The 16154-nt window shown below is 45.9% G+C and overlaps 1 protein-coding gene across 1 annotated transcript; it reads right to left on the reverse strand.

The window, feature by feature from the left end:
- Positions 1–4365: 4365 nt before the first annotated feature.
- PRND (prion like protein doppel) lies at positions 4366–6131 on the reverse strand. The gene is made up of 2 exons (XM_066236349.1): positions 6039–6131; positions 4366–4913 (listed from the first exon to the last, which is right to left on the reverse strand). Exon 2 carries the CDS (start codon positions 4900–4902, stop codon positions 4366–4368), a length of 537 nt encoding a protein of 178 aa, XP_066092446.1. The 5' UTR covers positions 4903–4913; positions 6039–6131.
- Positions 6132–16154: the final 10023 nt, after the last annotated feature.

Genomic DNA, 16154 nt, shown 5'->3' on the forward strand with positions numbered 1-16154 from the left:
TGCAAATGTTCCATCCTCTGAGTAGGGAGCCTGTATACACACACTGCTCTCTTTCCAGACTTCTCATCCAGATATTTTGGGCCAAGGACCAGGTTTAGAATGGGGATTGCTCACAGTTATAGGATTTTCAAATGGTCCTGTGGTCGGATATGACTTGGGAAGTGTTAGGTGTATCATCTGCAAAGGGGAAATGATGCTCAAGCAGTTTGTAGGAAAGGCAGGTTCTCATACTCAGACGACATAGAAAGTCTTACAAGCCAATGCCACACACTGCAGTCAGCAATGGCAATTACTGCACCATTTGGACATAATCTAGTCATGTCAGGAAGAATTATAATTACACACAGTTTTGTTCCATAAATTCTGCCCATGTCAATCGATTCCATAGAAATAAAAGCAACAGATTCCAAGGTTGTATGTTCAAGGATGTTTATTGTTTGCAGCAGTGAAAAACTGGAAACAACCTGAAGATCCGTCAACAAGAAAATCATTACATGAACCAGGCTCCATCTGTTCTATGGAAAATAATGTAGCAATGTAAAAGGACAAGCAAGTTAGCTAACTAGCTAGCTGTTGAACTCGAGACAGGTTCACGATGCCGTGTTAAGTTACAGAGGCAAAGTGCTCATAAATCAATGTGATATGTAGGATTATAGTATTTTTAAAAGGAGTACACAAATAAAAGAACTCTCCCTCCTCTATTTGAGCACAGTGGAAGACGGAGGCTGCATCTAGGTGTGGGTGGGGAAGGCAGAGGGGCAGGCAAGAACAAAAAAAAATCATAGGAAAATACAAAAGCATACAGTAAAGTTGAGGAAAACTTAGAATATAAATGCTCACCTATATTATTATTGCAAATATGTACATTTGTTTATGCAAATAGACAAGGACTAGGAGGTTATAGGAAAATACACAAACAATGACTTAATCAGATTCTTGGATGGTGGGCAATGTTTTATTTGGATTTCTGTCGTAATTTTAATGTCACAATAGACCTTTTAAAAAAAAGTCAGCACTCAGAAGGAACATGAAAGCGATGGTTGGTGAAATGATTCATATTGAAATTGACTCCATCAAGAATAATTCAGAAGTCCCTCACAGTCTCGTATGTAGCAGGCACTCAACAACCCTTTGCTAAAATAAAAAACTAGATTCACATAGCCTTGACTTGACCTTGTAATTTGTATATACGAGCAAGGATGTTCAAGCACATACAGTTTCAATTAAAAGCTCCATACAAGTTTGCATCTGAACCACCATGTACAAATCTACTTCACACCCCACTTAAATCTGTTTTCTGGAACTATTAAAGAAATGAGAAATGACAGCAATTCTGGAACTTGTACTACTTCTGGACAAAGTGCTTCCCTATCAGAAATGAAATATCTATAATTTTGCTTATGGCTGTGTGTGTCCTAATCAAAATCCAGAGAGGAGCAGGGACCTGACTTTTCTTTTTCTTTCTTTCTTTTCTTCCTTTCCTTTCCTTTCCTTTCCTTTCCTTTCCTTTCCTTTCCTTTCCTTTCCTTTCCTTTCCTTTCCTTTCCTTTCCTTTCCTTTCCTTTCCTTTCCTTTCCTTTCCTTTCCTTTCCTTTCCTTTCCTTTCCTTTCCTTTCCTTTCCTTTCCTTTCCTTTCCTTTCCTTTCCTTTCCTTTCCTTTCCTTTCCTTTCCTTTCCTTTCCTTTCCTTTCCTTCCTTCCTTCCTTCCTTCCTTCCTTCCTTTTTCTTTCTTTCTTTCTTTCTTTCTTTCTTTCTTTCTTTCTTTCTTTCTCTCTGTCTTTCTTTCTCTTCCTTTTTTCTTTCTCTTTCCTCCTTTCTTTCAGATGTTATTTATTCATTTTAGAAAGGAGAGAGACAGAGAGAAAGAAAGAGAGAGAGAGAAAGGGGAGGAGCAAGAAGCATCAACTCCCATATGTGCCTTGACCAGGCAAGCCCAGGGTTTCAAACTGGCGACCTCAGTGTTCCAGGTACTTTATCCACTGCGCCACCACAGGTCAGGTGGGCCCTGAAATTTCAACATCAGTTTGTAAGTACCTGTTCTTTCTCTCTGTATTGCTATTATTATTATTTAGAAAATAAAGATGAAAAACTGACACGTAAGAAATAACCTCCGTGTGGTCTGTACTTTAATTTTGCTCTGTGAAAGAATTCAGCAGGACATTGGACGTGGGCGCCGTGAGTGAGGTGCTGGCAGGCAGCATGAGAACTAAAAGCCCTCTGGGTGGGGTGCCTGTGCTGTCTCGGGGCAGGGTGGGCATCTCCCAGTGGACCCAGGGGCAGGCTGCTGCCCTGGCGGCCCCACCCCCAAGTCCTCCCGCTTTCTATGTTAAAATCTTCCAAATGTATCCTTGGGAAGAACATTGATAGCAGCGGAGGCTCAGAACAAGAGGTCCCATTATCAACATTCCTGTTTTTACATACTTCAGATAAATTGTCTGACAACACCCTTTTCTTTTTCTTTTACAGACTCTCTTTATAGGAGAATTGACAATATTCAGCAGCTATTATCTCCAAATATGATTCAACAACTCCCATGGGTTTCTGGGAGTACCCCAGTGGGCCTGTGCGGGCATCTTAGAGCATTAGATTGGTTTTAATTAAACTGCATTCATATTTTGTAATATATGTTTTTAGCTAAAATTAACAAATGGTATTTTTTAATATATATTTTAACTAATAATGAACAGATAAGAAGTAGTATGTCTTATTCTTGCTGATGGCATGGATAAATTATTTTTCTTTTTAATTTTATTTTTCAATTACAGTTTACATTCAATATTATTCCATATTTGTTTCAGGTATACAGCAGAATGGTTAAACAATCATACTTTATAAAGTGGCCCCCTGATATTTCAAGTACCCACCTGGCAGTGTACATAGTTATTACAATATTATTGACTAGATTCCCTAGGCTGTATGGTATGGATGAATTCTTTATTAGGTCTCCCTAAAGACCCAGTTTCTTTTTAACCTTTTTGGCTAGGAGGAATTATTTTTTCCTAGTGATAAGCAGTTCACAAAAATGATGGCCTGTCCCCATATTGGGGTGGTCAAAATACTGCGAGAGACTGTGTTGGGTCCCTGGGTAAAGAAAGTATGTTTAAAGATGCTCACGGGCATGTGCCTAAAAACATGCCCAAACAGGAGAACATTAGGAAGTAAGTGTGCTATTTAAAAATATTTTCTTAAGTGCATGGGCTGTTTTAGAGAGGAGAACAGCACACAATTAACCATCTTTCAGGGGAAAAATATCTTCCTGCAATAGAGACACCCTGCTGTGGATGTAGTCTGCTTTGGGAATCAGCTTAGCTGAATATCCTCACAGTATTATTTCCAGGCTTTTGTCTAGCTTTATTTCTACTTTAGTTTAATCCCTTTTATATTTTAGCTTAATTAGAAGAATGGAATGGAAACTTCATGTAGCAAAGGTATCAAAAACTACATGAACACCAGCTTGGGTCTAATTTGTATTTCTAAAAATGGAATTTCCACAGTTTCATCAGAGATATGTGCTTGGATTTGGCCCTGGGAGACATCTGGGATCACAGGGCAGCCCCCTGGGATGGCACAGAGCGGACGATCTGATCTGGGGTTAGACAAGCCGGGGTTGAATTTTCTTTCTGTCTCTCAGAGCCTCAGTTTCCTCATCTATACAATGGGAATAACACCTACCTCTGAGAGTTGTTGGGAAGCATTGTGAAGTGCCTGGCACAGTCCCTGGTACGTTCCTTTATCTGTTCACCAAACATTCACTGTGAAATACGATGTGCCAGGCACTCCACAGGAGCTGAGGATGCAGCGATGAACCCGCACCCTCGGGGAAGCCTGCAGGGGATTGACACACGGAGCCATCAAATTCAAGCAGATACCCTAGCGCAGGGATCCCCAAACTTTTTATACTGGGGGCCAGTTCACTGTCCCTCAGACAGTTGGAGGGCTGGACTATAAAAAAAACTATGAACAAATCCCTATGCACACTGCACATATCTTATTTTAAAGTAAAAAAAACAAAACGGGAACAAATACAATATTTAAAATAAAGAACAAGTAAATTTAAATCAACAAACTGACCAGTATTTCAATGGGAACTATGCTCCTCTCACTGACCACCAATGAAAGAGGTGCCCCTTCTGGAAGTGCGGCGGGGGCCAGATAAATGGCCTCAGGGGGCCGCATGCAGCCCGCGGGCCATAGTTTGGGGACCCCTGCCCTAGCGGATGCTTGGGGGTGCTACTGGAAGCGCTGAAGAATCACTGCTCTTTGGTACCTTCAGAACACGCGTGGGTTGGCGGCTGGGGAGAGAACTGGGTTAACTCTGTGGTTTGCTGGCCCGCTTATCCCCGCGGCTGCTGCCTGCTTGTAAGCTTACTTCACAGTGAACCAAATGAAAACCAGCAGGCAGAGCATCGTGGACTGGTCCACGCTGACCCGAAGCCCTGCATCCTTTTCCAACCAAAAATCGCAGTGTTTGACAGAGCAGAGCTCCCGGATCAGCCGCCACAGGATCCGCTGGTGAAGCTTGTCCTGTTTCTCTTGGGACAGCTCCTCCTGGTTGGCAGCCTGGGTGGCGTTGATGCAGCTGGTGACAAACTTCTCCTTGGTCACGTTGGCCTCGAAGCAGCCGTTGTAGTGGATGCCGTCGGGGAACTGCCAATAGTTGGCCTCGTAGTACCTGTTGCCCTCCGCTCCGAAGTCGATATCCAGCTTCCGGCCCTGCTTGATGAAGGCCCCCGGGGGGACCTCCACCCTCTGGGCCTCGGTGACCCGAGAGGGCTTGCTGAGCGGGGCCTTGCGGTTCCACTTGAACCTGTGCTTTATGCCTCTCGCCTTGACTGCGGTGAGCTGGCTCAAGAGCAGGATGCAGACGATGGCCAGCCAGCATCCACCCAGCCGCGTCCTCATTGTGGCAGAATCTGCAACAGCAAAGGATGGGGCAGTTCACTCCTCCAATGGGGTTCCCGGCTCCCCTGCCCCCTCCTGTGTGTCAGATTTTTTTTTTTAACTTTTTTTTTTAATTTTATTTTTTAAATTTTATTTATTCATTTTAGAAAGGAGAGAGAGAGGGAGAGAGAGAGAGAGGAGAGAGATAGAGAGAGAAGGGGGAAGGAACAGGAAGCATCAACTCCCATATGTGCCTTGATCAGGCAATCCCAGGGTTTTGAACCGGCGACCTCAGCATTTCCAGGTCGACACTTTATCCACTGCGCCACCACAGGTTAGGCTCAGTTTTTATTTTTTTATTTTTTTATTCATTTTAGAGAGGAGAGGGAGGAGCTGGAAGCATCAACTCCCATATGTGCCTTGACCAGGCAAGCCCAGGGTTTCGAACCGGCGACCTCAGCATTTCCAGGTCGACGCTTTATCCACTGTGCCACCACAGGTCAGGCCCTGTGTGTCAGTTTTAAACAAGGATGGGGCCCTGGTGGGTTTGCTCAGTGGTAGAGCGTTGGCCTGGCGTGCAGAAGTCCCAGGTTCGATTCCCGGCCAGGGCACACAGGAGAAGCGCCCATCTGCTTCTCCACCCCTCCCCCTCTCCTTCCTCTCTGTCTCTCTCCTCCCCTCCCGCAGCCGAGGCTCTACTGGAGCAAAGATGGCCCGGGCGCTGGGGATGGCTCCTCTGCCTCTGCCCCAGGTGCTAGAGTGGCTCTGGTTGCAACAGAGCGATGCCCCGGAGGGGCAGAGCGTCGCCCCCTGGTGGGCGTGCCGGGTGGATCCCGGTCGGGCGCATGCGGAAGTCTGACTGTCTCTCCCCGTTTCCTGCTTCAGAAAAATACAGAAAAAAAGAAAAGAAAAAAAAGAAAAAAGAGGGATGGACTCCTTGCCCCAATGACATTTTTTTCCCCCTCAAAGCATAATTGTTTTCCCAGGCTTGGGCTGCACAGGGTGAAGTCAATAAATACCAGGTGACTTGCTTTTGCCTGAAACTATATCCATTCCGGGTGGTGACCCTGGTTTCTCAGATAGATAAGCTGCAACTGGTAATTATGCAGCCTTTGAATGTGCATGGGAAACTACATGAGTAATAACTGAATACATACATACACGTGTTCTCTGGTACTCCTGTCTTTCAGATCGAGGGGTTCCGGGGAGGCGAATACAGTGGGAGAGTTGGAGTTGGAGGCCTCTGGGCATAAGCTGTATTAAAAAAGAAAATTTGTTAACCAATGTTAACACATAAAATAAACTGTTATAAAATTTTGCTAGTCAGAACACCTTACAAAAGGCATAGGCTGTATCTTTAATTTTCCCTCTTTATTGCTCTGAGCTGGCACAGTTTGGGGCCCATTCTGCCCTCTATTCTAAGAAAGTCACTGGCTGATGGTCCTGAAGGCCTTTAAGGTAAGGAGAGAGAGGGAAAGAGAGGAGAAGAGTGCGGGGGCGGGGAGATGGGAGGGTAGGGAGGGCCCCTTGCCTCTCCCCATGTCCGGGAACAATCCTTTCATGTTTCACCTCTTGGGACACTGTGAACCCATCCGCCTCCCACAACTAGCCACTGACATAGCCTAACTTACTTCTCACGTGGGACAAGTATAACATTATCCCTGTTTTAGAAAAGTCGTACTGGGAATCAGAGAAGTTAGGTAAGTTCCCAAGGCTGCGCAATGGCAGGTGGCCGATTCGAATGCGGCTCTAACACCGTTCCCGCTACGTCCCACTTCCCTTCTGTGCTGCAGGCGGAACGGTGCTCAGATTTTGTGCTGTCGGTTCACTGGGTGTGAAGGCAGCGCCGGTGGACCCCAAGCTGAGCAAAGAGCAGGGCTCGGTAGGTAGGCGTTTCAGAGGAAATGAGATGATGGGGAGGAGGAGGGGGCAGGGGGGAGCACTGAGGGGACCCTTTGGTGTCTGGACAGTGGCTAATGACAGCAGGGAATATCCCTCCCTTCCAGCCCCCCAATCCGGTAGTTTGTGACATCCGGCTCCTGAAACTACAATAGTTATTGTGGAAATCCCCCTCCCAAGGTCAACTGTTGGGGGCCTTCCAGCGCCTGGACCTTTGTCTGTGCAGACCAGGGATGCAGGAAGTTACTATAGCGAAGCATGCTGAAGCTGTCTCCTAGGTAAGATTTACTGTAAGTCCATAAGCGCTAGGGCTGGTGGAGGGCGAAAAGTTAGCTTGCTCAGCCCCTAACCCACCCTTCATCATTCCCTTATAGTCTTTCTAAAGGTGATTGGCACGCCTCTGTCAAAACACTCAACTCTAGCGAGACACTGGTTCTTATGTAGAAAACCAGGCAAGATGCAACCTAAGTGTATTTCTAGTCTCCTCTGGATGCCTGCAAAGAGGCCTCTGCTAACTTTTCTTGGTGGCAGGCATCACCTGGTCACTGCCCGGGGGTAGACATGAATGTGCCCAGCAGCAGCCTGTGCCCCCAGGTTTTCAGCACCCCACCCCTTCCTGCCCCCTAATTGCAGTGAGCTCAGAGCAGCTTTCTCCAAAGACATTCAAGCAAACATTCATTAACCTCCTAAATAGGGACTACACCCCATGTTATCAGTCCTTACACCTTGGTAAGAGAAATCTTAAATAAGAATAATAATATCAATTATAGGCACATCAAATTAAATAAAAGCATGGAGACCTTGAGAAGGAAATTATTCTCTCTAAGCAAGGGCTTAAAAGTGAGAGAATATTCCAACCCACCAACCCTAAAATAGCATTTTATTATAGCACCAAAACATAGACAGGTAACACTTGGGATGACTGCACATTCCCACAAGTGTCCCCTGACTTGGGTCCCATCCCAAGAGATGGGAGTCAAGTAAGCACCGCATGGATTGCAGAAGTGAGCCACCCCAACCGCAGAAATGGAGTCCGTGCACAGCATCTGCCTCCCCACCTACCTCAGGCTCTCCTGGGATCGTGCTCTGAAGCCGGGGCTGCACTGTCCTCCAGCACACCCCCTGGGCAGCCAGGCCTGCCAGCTATGTAGGAGCCGCAGAGGGAGGGGCATGCCTGCTTCTCTCCAAATACGGCAGCCTCCCCTCTGGCAGCACCAATCAGGAGTCCCCCAGCTCTCCTTTGTCTTGGGAGGGATGGAGCTTCTCTTCGTTTTCTACTAATAAACATCACGTGAAGATCCTGATAAACTTCAGCAAAACTTGAGAGTTGCCTTTTATTGTATTTATGTAAGTATGTCCCTACTGTGGCCTGTTTCTTATAAAGCATACAAATAAACAGCCAGACAAAGAGGTGGAGAGGGCAGGGTTTAGAAGCTTTCCAAATGCTGGAGCCCCCAAAGAGTTTGAGATGTGCCACCCTCCTGGAATGTGGATAAGTTCACCAGTCTGGAAGCTCTCCAAACCCCACTGTGCCAGGAACTGGGGGCAAAAACCAAATATTATAACAAAAGATGCCCCTATCACCTGTATCCCTCAGGAAGTTACAAGGTTTTAGAAGCTCTGGGCCAGGAACTAAGGACAAAGCTCAAACGTATTTCTTATTACAAGACAACTTCACAACTGGACAGATGAGTGGATGCATCTGTCCAAAGAGCCTAGTTGGGCCTGGCCTGTGGTGGCACAGTGGATAAACCTTCGGCCTGGAATGCCAAGGTTGCTGGTTCGAGACCCTGGGCTTCCCTGGTCAAGGCACATAACACAAGCAAGCAATGAACAACTAGCATGAAGCAACTATGAGTTGATACTTCCCATTCCATGCTCCCCTCTCTTTCCTGTCTCTGTAAAATCAATAAATAAAGTATTTTTTTTTTAAAAAAGAGAGCCTAATTGGGGCTACTTTTTAAAAAATTATTTATTTATTCTAGAGAGAAAGGGATTAGGGGAAAGAGAGAGAGATTAATTTGTTGTTTCATTTACTTACGCATTCATTGATTGATTCTCATATATGCCCTGACCAAGGATCGAACCCATGACTTGGCATATCTGGATGACACTCTAACCCAGTGGTAGTCAACCTGGTCCCTACCGCCCACTAGTGAGCATTCCAGCTTTCATGTTGGGCAGTAGCGGAGCAACGAAAATATAAATAAAAAGATAGATTTAACTATAGTAAGTTGTTTTATAAAGATTTATTCTGCCAAATTTAGAGAAAATCTGACATAAAGTACTTGGTAAGTAATTATTATTATATACTTTAACTTGCTGTAACTCTGCTTTATAAATTTTATAAAGTAAAGTTACTTCCCTACTTTATAAATCACCATTACTGTGGAACCGGTGGGCGGTTAGAAAATTTTACTACTAACAGAGATACAAAAGCGGGCGGTAGGTATAAAAAGATTGACTACCCCTGCTCTAACCAAATACCTGGCCAGGGCCAGATGGGGCTGTGTTTAACACTGGTACTTTTAAAGGTGCCCTTTAGAATGGAAACGATAAGTGTTAGAAGGAGAGTGCTTTCCGATCAATCTCGACAGCAGAAGGTGGTTTAAAACAGGCTTTACTGGATATGCAAACTGTTCTGCACCTTAAGATTGGCCTCAGAGAGCGAAGGAGCCTTTGTCGGGAAGGGTCAGGTCAGGAAGAGGGCGAATGTCCAGCTGGATGCCATGCCAGGCAGCCTGAACCCACAAGGAGCACGAGGCCCTGCTTCCACTGGGAAGCGGGAAAAGCAGGGCTAGGGTGGATGGAAGGGCAGATCAGAGGACTTGCCAGCACTTTGGGGTGTTGGGGTCCTGTGGGAAAGCTTGAACCACTGAATTAGTCCAAAGGTCTAATTGAGTTGGAGATTTGTGCAACCCAGGGAACAGAGGCTGATGGAGATGAACCAAACCTGTTTAAATATGGTGGGGGCTGGGAGTGCCTCTGTCTCTATATGATGCCCAGTGTAACAGAGAGGGGAGTTAGAAAACCAGTCACCGCTGGTATAAGGACCTGTGCATAGTTATTGGGTGACCACTCCTTATACAAAACGGACTTCTTCAGGTGTCCCTGTTCTGTGTGTATGAAGTAAGATTTGCCTGTGAACAAAATATCTTCTTCCTAAATGTGGCTCTATATTTATCAGATTCATTTCAAAGCTCTTTTGGAAACCAAATTAAGCGATTGCTTCTGGGTGGACCAGCAGGTGGTGCTAGAAGAGCTTCCAAAGACTTTCACCCTGGAGGTAGGAAACCCCGCCCCTAAAGCTGCCCTAGCAGAGTTTATATGCTCCGGTTGGATTTGGGGCCTCCAGTTGGACCTTCCGTTTTCTTCTGCCTTTACTTTCAAATTTTATTTCATTTTCTTCTTAAAAAATAAAAAACTTTACCAATTGTATCTAGAATCATAGACTTTGGTCTTGTGAACACACACACAAACACAGTAGTGCAAACATAAACTATTTGCAAAATGCAGAAGAAAAAAAAAGATCTCCTAATATTTCACTACCCAGAGACAAGTGTCAGTACACTTTTGTTCATTGTGTAGATGCTTAGGGTCATGATTACAGTCTGGGATGTTCAATGTTCAGATCTAGAAAGGACTCAGAATCCTCTAGTCCAGCTCCTTCCCACTGTGAGGTCATGGGACCCAGATAGGGCCAAGGTCACCCAGCCAGGCCGGCAGTGCCGTCCCTGCGGGCCCATTGCCCTGTCCTGAATTATGCGTACCATTCACCCTGCCTGTCCCATCGGGCACCATCACCTCCAGGGCCTCTGCCTTCCCTTTCTTCCATTCCTTTCTGAGCAGGACTTTGCCCGGAGTGCGGTGGGAGGTTGGTTTAGAGCTGATGAGGCTGCAGATTCTTCTTGTCAGGGAACAAAAGGTTGTTCTCAGAGGCACAGAGGAGTGTGGAAGACTGAGCATGTTCTGAAGAAGGGAGGAGTTCTGGAAGCTGCAAACGAGGTGAGAAAACCGTTAAGCAGATGCCGAGCGTGCAGAACTGTAACGATGAACAAACCGCCAAGGAATTAGTGTGAGAACATTCGTCTCTTTAGATGAGCCCAGGGTCCAGAGCCCAGGGAATTGTGTCTTCATGGAATCAGTAATTATGTTAGGAATATAATTTCATGTTGATCATGTTTGTGAAAACAGGAAGCATGAGATTGATTCCACAGGGCTGGGTGATATATTTCACATAAATGTATAAAGAATATGATATTATGTGGATTAACCAAAAAAGAAACAGGGAAAGGCTGAGTTCTATAATGCTTGAGTAGGAAACTACCATTTCCTAGTCCGATCAAAGCTTGGACCTTTGGAAAGCATTTATAAATAACTAGAGGGTTGTTCAGATACAATGCCAAACTGTACCCAGCAGGGTTAGTGTGTAGGAAGACCACCCACCATACTGTGGCTTTTGAAGACTTATCAAGAGTCTGTTATGTGCTTGGGACCATGTTGTGCCAAGGAAGGCAGAACACAGAGATGGATAAGGCAGCTAACAGAGCTCCTGGCCGAATGGTAGAGAAATAATTGAAATGTGTTTTAGAAAATAATACTTATTAGAAAGCTATGTATCTGTCTGAACAGCTGTACTCACTTTTTTTTTCCTCACAGAAAGCTACACATATCCTAAGTGTACAGCAATAAGTATTTTTTTAGATTTTATTTATTCATTTTTAGAGAGAGAGATAGAGAGAGAAGGTAGGGAGGAGCAGGAAGCATCAGCTCCCATATGTGTCTTGAGCAGGCAAGCCCAGGATTGCAAACTGGTGACCTCATTGTTCCAGGTTGACGCTTTATCCGCTGTGTCACCACAGGTCAGGCAGCATTACGTATTTTTACAAACTGAACACACCCAAGTAACCTGCACCCAGATTAAGAAACTGGACATGACAGCACTCTAAAAAGCTCCGTATGTCCCCATTGGGTCATTGTCCCTCTCCTATACCATCCTGACTCCTTCCACCATAGGTTAGTTCTGCCTGGTTTTGTACTTCATCTAAATGAAGTTTTACAGAACACAATCTTCTACATCTGTCCTGCTCAAATCACCTCTGTGAGATTTCCCCACATAGTGTGGAGTTGTAGATTGTTCATTCCGCTGTGAAACTATCATACAGCTGACATCTCCGTCCCCCTGTTGGTGGGCATTTGGGTGATTTCTGGCACAAATAGCACTGCTATGAATGCCTTCCAGTGGATGTATGATCGCTTCTCTAATGGCTGTGGCTTTCATAGTCTGAGAATTTTGATTATTGCTTAATGCAAATCTTAAATGCCACTGTCCTCCGCAGTATGCCCACACTTCTCTTCCCAGGCACTATCAGAGGTCTTTACCTGGGGTCCCACAGCATTTGACACACCTATTTTTTCACACGTCCAGTTGAGCTCACAGAAATTGCAAAGCTGTGTTTCATTTGCACCTGTTTGCCCTCCACCTAGCCCCGTGTCTAGACTCCAGACTCATCCAGGTTCCCTTTCTCCCTTCTTTATCAGTGACCCGGCTGAGGACAACGTCATCAGAGCTGCAACTGGATCAAAGCTGCCAAGGTGGCTGCGTGCCAGAGGGCAGGCTCAGCACGGCAAGTGGCGGCGCGTCTGGATGTATAAACTCTGCAGAGGAAATTTAACAGGGATAAATGCAACGGTTTTACAATTAGTTAAAGATAAAATCAGGGCAGCATGGTGAGGGAAAACCTGTCATGGTGGTGGCTGCAATTGTGTGGCATGAACTGTCTAGAGGTGTAACGTGAGCCCACAGGGCGATCATTGCTCGAAGAAGTGAATGCTGCCCTCACTGCAGGATCATTTTCCTTCCGTTCCCTGTCCTTCCCTGCTCAGCCCCTGCTTGTGTTGGGAGCGGGGGTGTGGGGGTTGATTGATGCCAAGGAGGTGGGATGGGGTAGGGGGAGAGTGGGAGGGAGGTGAGTGAAGTTTGGGAGGTGAGACATCTCATGGATTATCACTGCTGAAGGCAGTGACTCGTCTTGGTTGTCACTGAGCGTTTGTGGACTAGGGATGTTTGTAACTGAGAGGATGGAATGCCATTGAAGATTTAGAGCAGGGGAAACAGGCTGACTGTTGTGATTTATGTTGGTCCAGGAAGCAGTGGCCTGGGAAAGGGTGGCCACCCCTCCCTGAAGACCCTGAGGAGGGCAGAGGGGCAGGCTGGGCCACCAGGTGGAAGTTTTCCATTCAGCCTCCCATCACTTTTCTCATCAGCTCTGACTTTTTAAAATGAGCCTAATTAACCTGATCATTTGCTCTGTGGGTTTCTTCTCTCCCTAAAATGCAGGAAAATGTCCAAAAGGAGAAAGGCCTCCCCCAGGGTGAGGTTACCTGGAACAGGCGAGAAGAGGCAGCTACTGTGTCAGGACAGTGACATCGTCGTTACCCTTAGTGGCTTTCATTCCAGGGCAGGCCCGGGGATGCTGTAGAGAGAGTGAGCACCAACCAGAGACCCAGGTTCTAATCCCCACCCTGCTATTCTCTACCTCAAGTGACTTCAGTTCTCATTCATTAGAGAAGAGCTTAGCCTTCTCTGTCACGTAGCTACCCTCTGACTCAGACAAGAAATGGTCTATTTAATGGGCATCTTTGGGGGAGGCAGACGTACACATTAAGGATCAGTTTTTACATCTGGACAGGAGGTACCATGCCCCTCACCACTTGCAGGGCTTATCAAACATTGCCTTTAGTCAATCAATACAAATCCTTTCCCCCAAATATTATAAAGGGAAGTAAGCTAAGCTAAGCTTTCATGTACTAAAAGCTACTTTGAGTACATGGGCCTGTGTTAACATGTTAATTACTGGACTGCCAGAGTCACGAATGAAGGGTTTACCATTGCCATGGTAACTGGTAAAGGCTGAAGGGGGTGGTGCTAGAGGCTAGGTCTGTGATGGCTTCAGCCAGGAGAAGGATTGGAGCATCATCAAGACAGGTCACAGTCAGCGTAGAAAGAAGTGATCAAGTCCCAGAGAAATTAAACTGGAAAATGCAGGTCAGGTTGTTTCTTGATACTGATGGCTTCAGGGATGAGATCTTATAGCAGATGGGAAAGGGGGACCAACATTTTAAAGAAAAGTTTTTATTGAAATATAACTAACATGCAGAAAAGTACACTCACTGTAAGTGCATCATTCAATACATTTTCACAAACTGAGTAATAAGTAATAGTAATTCAAGCCTTCACGTCTGCTCCCCACCCACCCAAAGGAGACCCGCTGTCCTGACTCGCAATGCTCAGGCCCGTTTCACCTGCTCTTGTATTTCATACAAATAGAATCGTGCAATATGTGCTCTTTTGAGGCTGGCTTCTATAGTTCACCATCATGTTTGTGCGCTTCATCAATACTGTTGCTTAGAGATGTCATTTTTCAGTTCTGATTCATGTACAAACACACATTTCTTATCGATCCATTACTTGCTGAACATTTGGTTTGTTTCCAGTTTGAGGCTATTAGGAATGTAGTTGCTGTGAAAAAAAATTTTTTTTTTATTGATTTTTTAATTGATTTTTAGAGAGAGGGGAGAGAGAGAGAAGGGGGAGGAGCAGGAAGCATCAACTCCCATATGTGCCTTGACCAGGCAAGCCCAGGGTTTCGAACCGGCAACCTCAGTGTTCCAGGTCGACGCTTTATCCCACTGCGCCACCACAGGTCAGGCAAAAAAATTTTTTTTTTTTTTTTAATATTTTTTTTTCTTTCTTTCTTTTTTTTTTTTTTTGTATTTTTCTGAAGCTGGAAACGGGGAGAGACAGTCAGACAGACTCCCGCATGTGCCCGACTGGGATCCACCCGGCACGCCCACCAGGGGCGACGCTCTGTCCACCAGGGGCCGATGCTCTGCCCCTCTGGAGTGTCGCTCTGCGGCGACCAGAGCCACTCTAGTGCCTGGAGCAGAGGCCAAGGAGCCATCCCCAGCGCCCGGGCCATCTTTGCTCCAATGGAGCCTCGGCTGCGGGAGGGGAAGAGAGAGACAGAGAGGAAGGGGGGGGTGGAGAAGCAAATGGGCGCTTCTCCTGTGTGCCCTGGCCAGGAATCGAACCTGGGTCCCCCGCACGCCAGGCCGACGCTCTACCACTGAGCCAACTGGCCAGGGCTGAAAATTCTTATGTACAGAAGCTCTCTCTTTTTTTTTTTTACTTTTATTTATTTTTATTTTTTTATTTATTCATTTTAGAGAGGAAAGGGGGGGGTGGGAGAGAGAGAGAGAGAAGGGGGAGGAGCAGGAAGCATCAACTCCCATGTGTGCCTTGACCAGGCAAGCCAGGGTTTTGAACCGGCAACCTCAGTGTTTCCAGGTTGACGCTTTATCCACTGCGCCACCTCAGGTTAGGCTAAACAGTTTCCCAAAGTTTTCAACTAGCTTTGATTCAGCCGTGTGAGAGAGCCCCCTGCCCCCCAGGCACCTGGTAAACATTGACAATAGTCTGCTAATTTATGTAGTAAAGCTAAGAACAAGTGATCAAGGTTAGGGGAGATAGGCCTAGCTTTTCGTTGCAGGGGTTCTTAACCTGGAAGGGGGCTATCCATGGATAGACTCGGGGAGATACATGAGCTTGAATAGGAAAAAAGCCATCGTATCTTTATTTCTACTAACCTCTCCCTGAAATAAAGCCTCCCCTCCATGAAGAATGCCGGCAGCAGCAGACACAGTAGCATTAGCTGTACCTGTGCTCGTGACCCACTAGAATCACAGATGTTTTCAGGACACATTACAGGTAGGTGGTTGTTGGTCAAATAAGTTTGGAAATATGATATATATGTTTGCTCGCTTATAGTTTGCATTGGGTGTGGGGGACAGGTTGTAAGCAGGCAGGATCCTTATAGCTTAAGGCTTAGTTTTAAAACTAAGCTTTTCCCCACACCCTTGACTGTTGCATGGTGGGGGGTGGTGCACTCTCCTGAGGAATCCCACTATGCCTCAGATAAGTGGCTTTGTATCAGAGACTTCCTTGTTTGTGTATTGGATTAAAGGTTTTGATTTCTATACTATAAAGGAGAGCAGAGAAAGGCCACGTGGAGGAGAGGAGAAGCAGCCAAGATGGCGGAGTGCTGAAGGAGAAGCCAGTTTGTGCAGAGAGAAGGAGATGGGGAACAGAGGTGAATAAGGCTGGTGAGGTACAAACCTTTGATCCTAGGAAGAAAACTCGGATAAGTCAGTGGCTTTGGGAGCCCTGAATGGAAAGGAAGTATTTTCCCACTTTGTGTATTTCTTGCCTGCTGGGTGCAAGCTAGGATTAAAGCTAATGGTCCACCAGTTTTTGGCTCTGTTGTTTCATTACCGTCTGTCTGAATCTAATGCAAATCTGCACGGGCCAGGCA

This window comes from Saccopteryx bilineata, chromosome 6, assembly GCF_036850765.1.
Source record: "Saccopteryx bilineata isolate mSacBil1 chromosome 6, mSacBil1_pri_phased_curated, whole genome shotgun sequence".
NCBI classification, from domain to species: Eukaryota; Metazoa; Chordata; class Mammalia; order Chiroptera; family Emballonuridae; genus Saccopteryx; species Saccopteryx bilineata.

Coding starts and splice junctions, on each gene's coding strand:
- PRND (XM_066236349.1), bottom strand. CDS start 4,902: ATGAGGACGCGGCTGGGTGGATGCTGGCTGGCCATCGTCTGCATCCTG.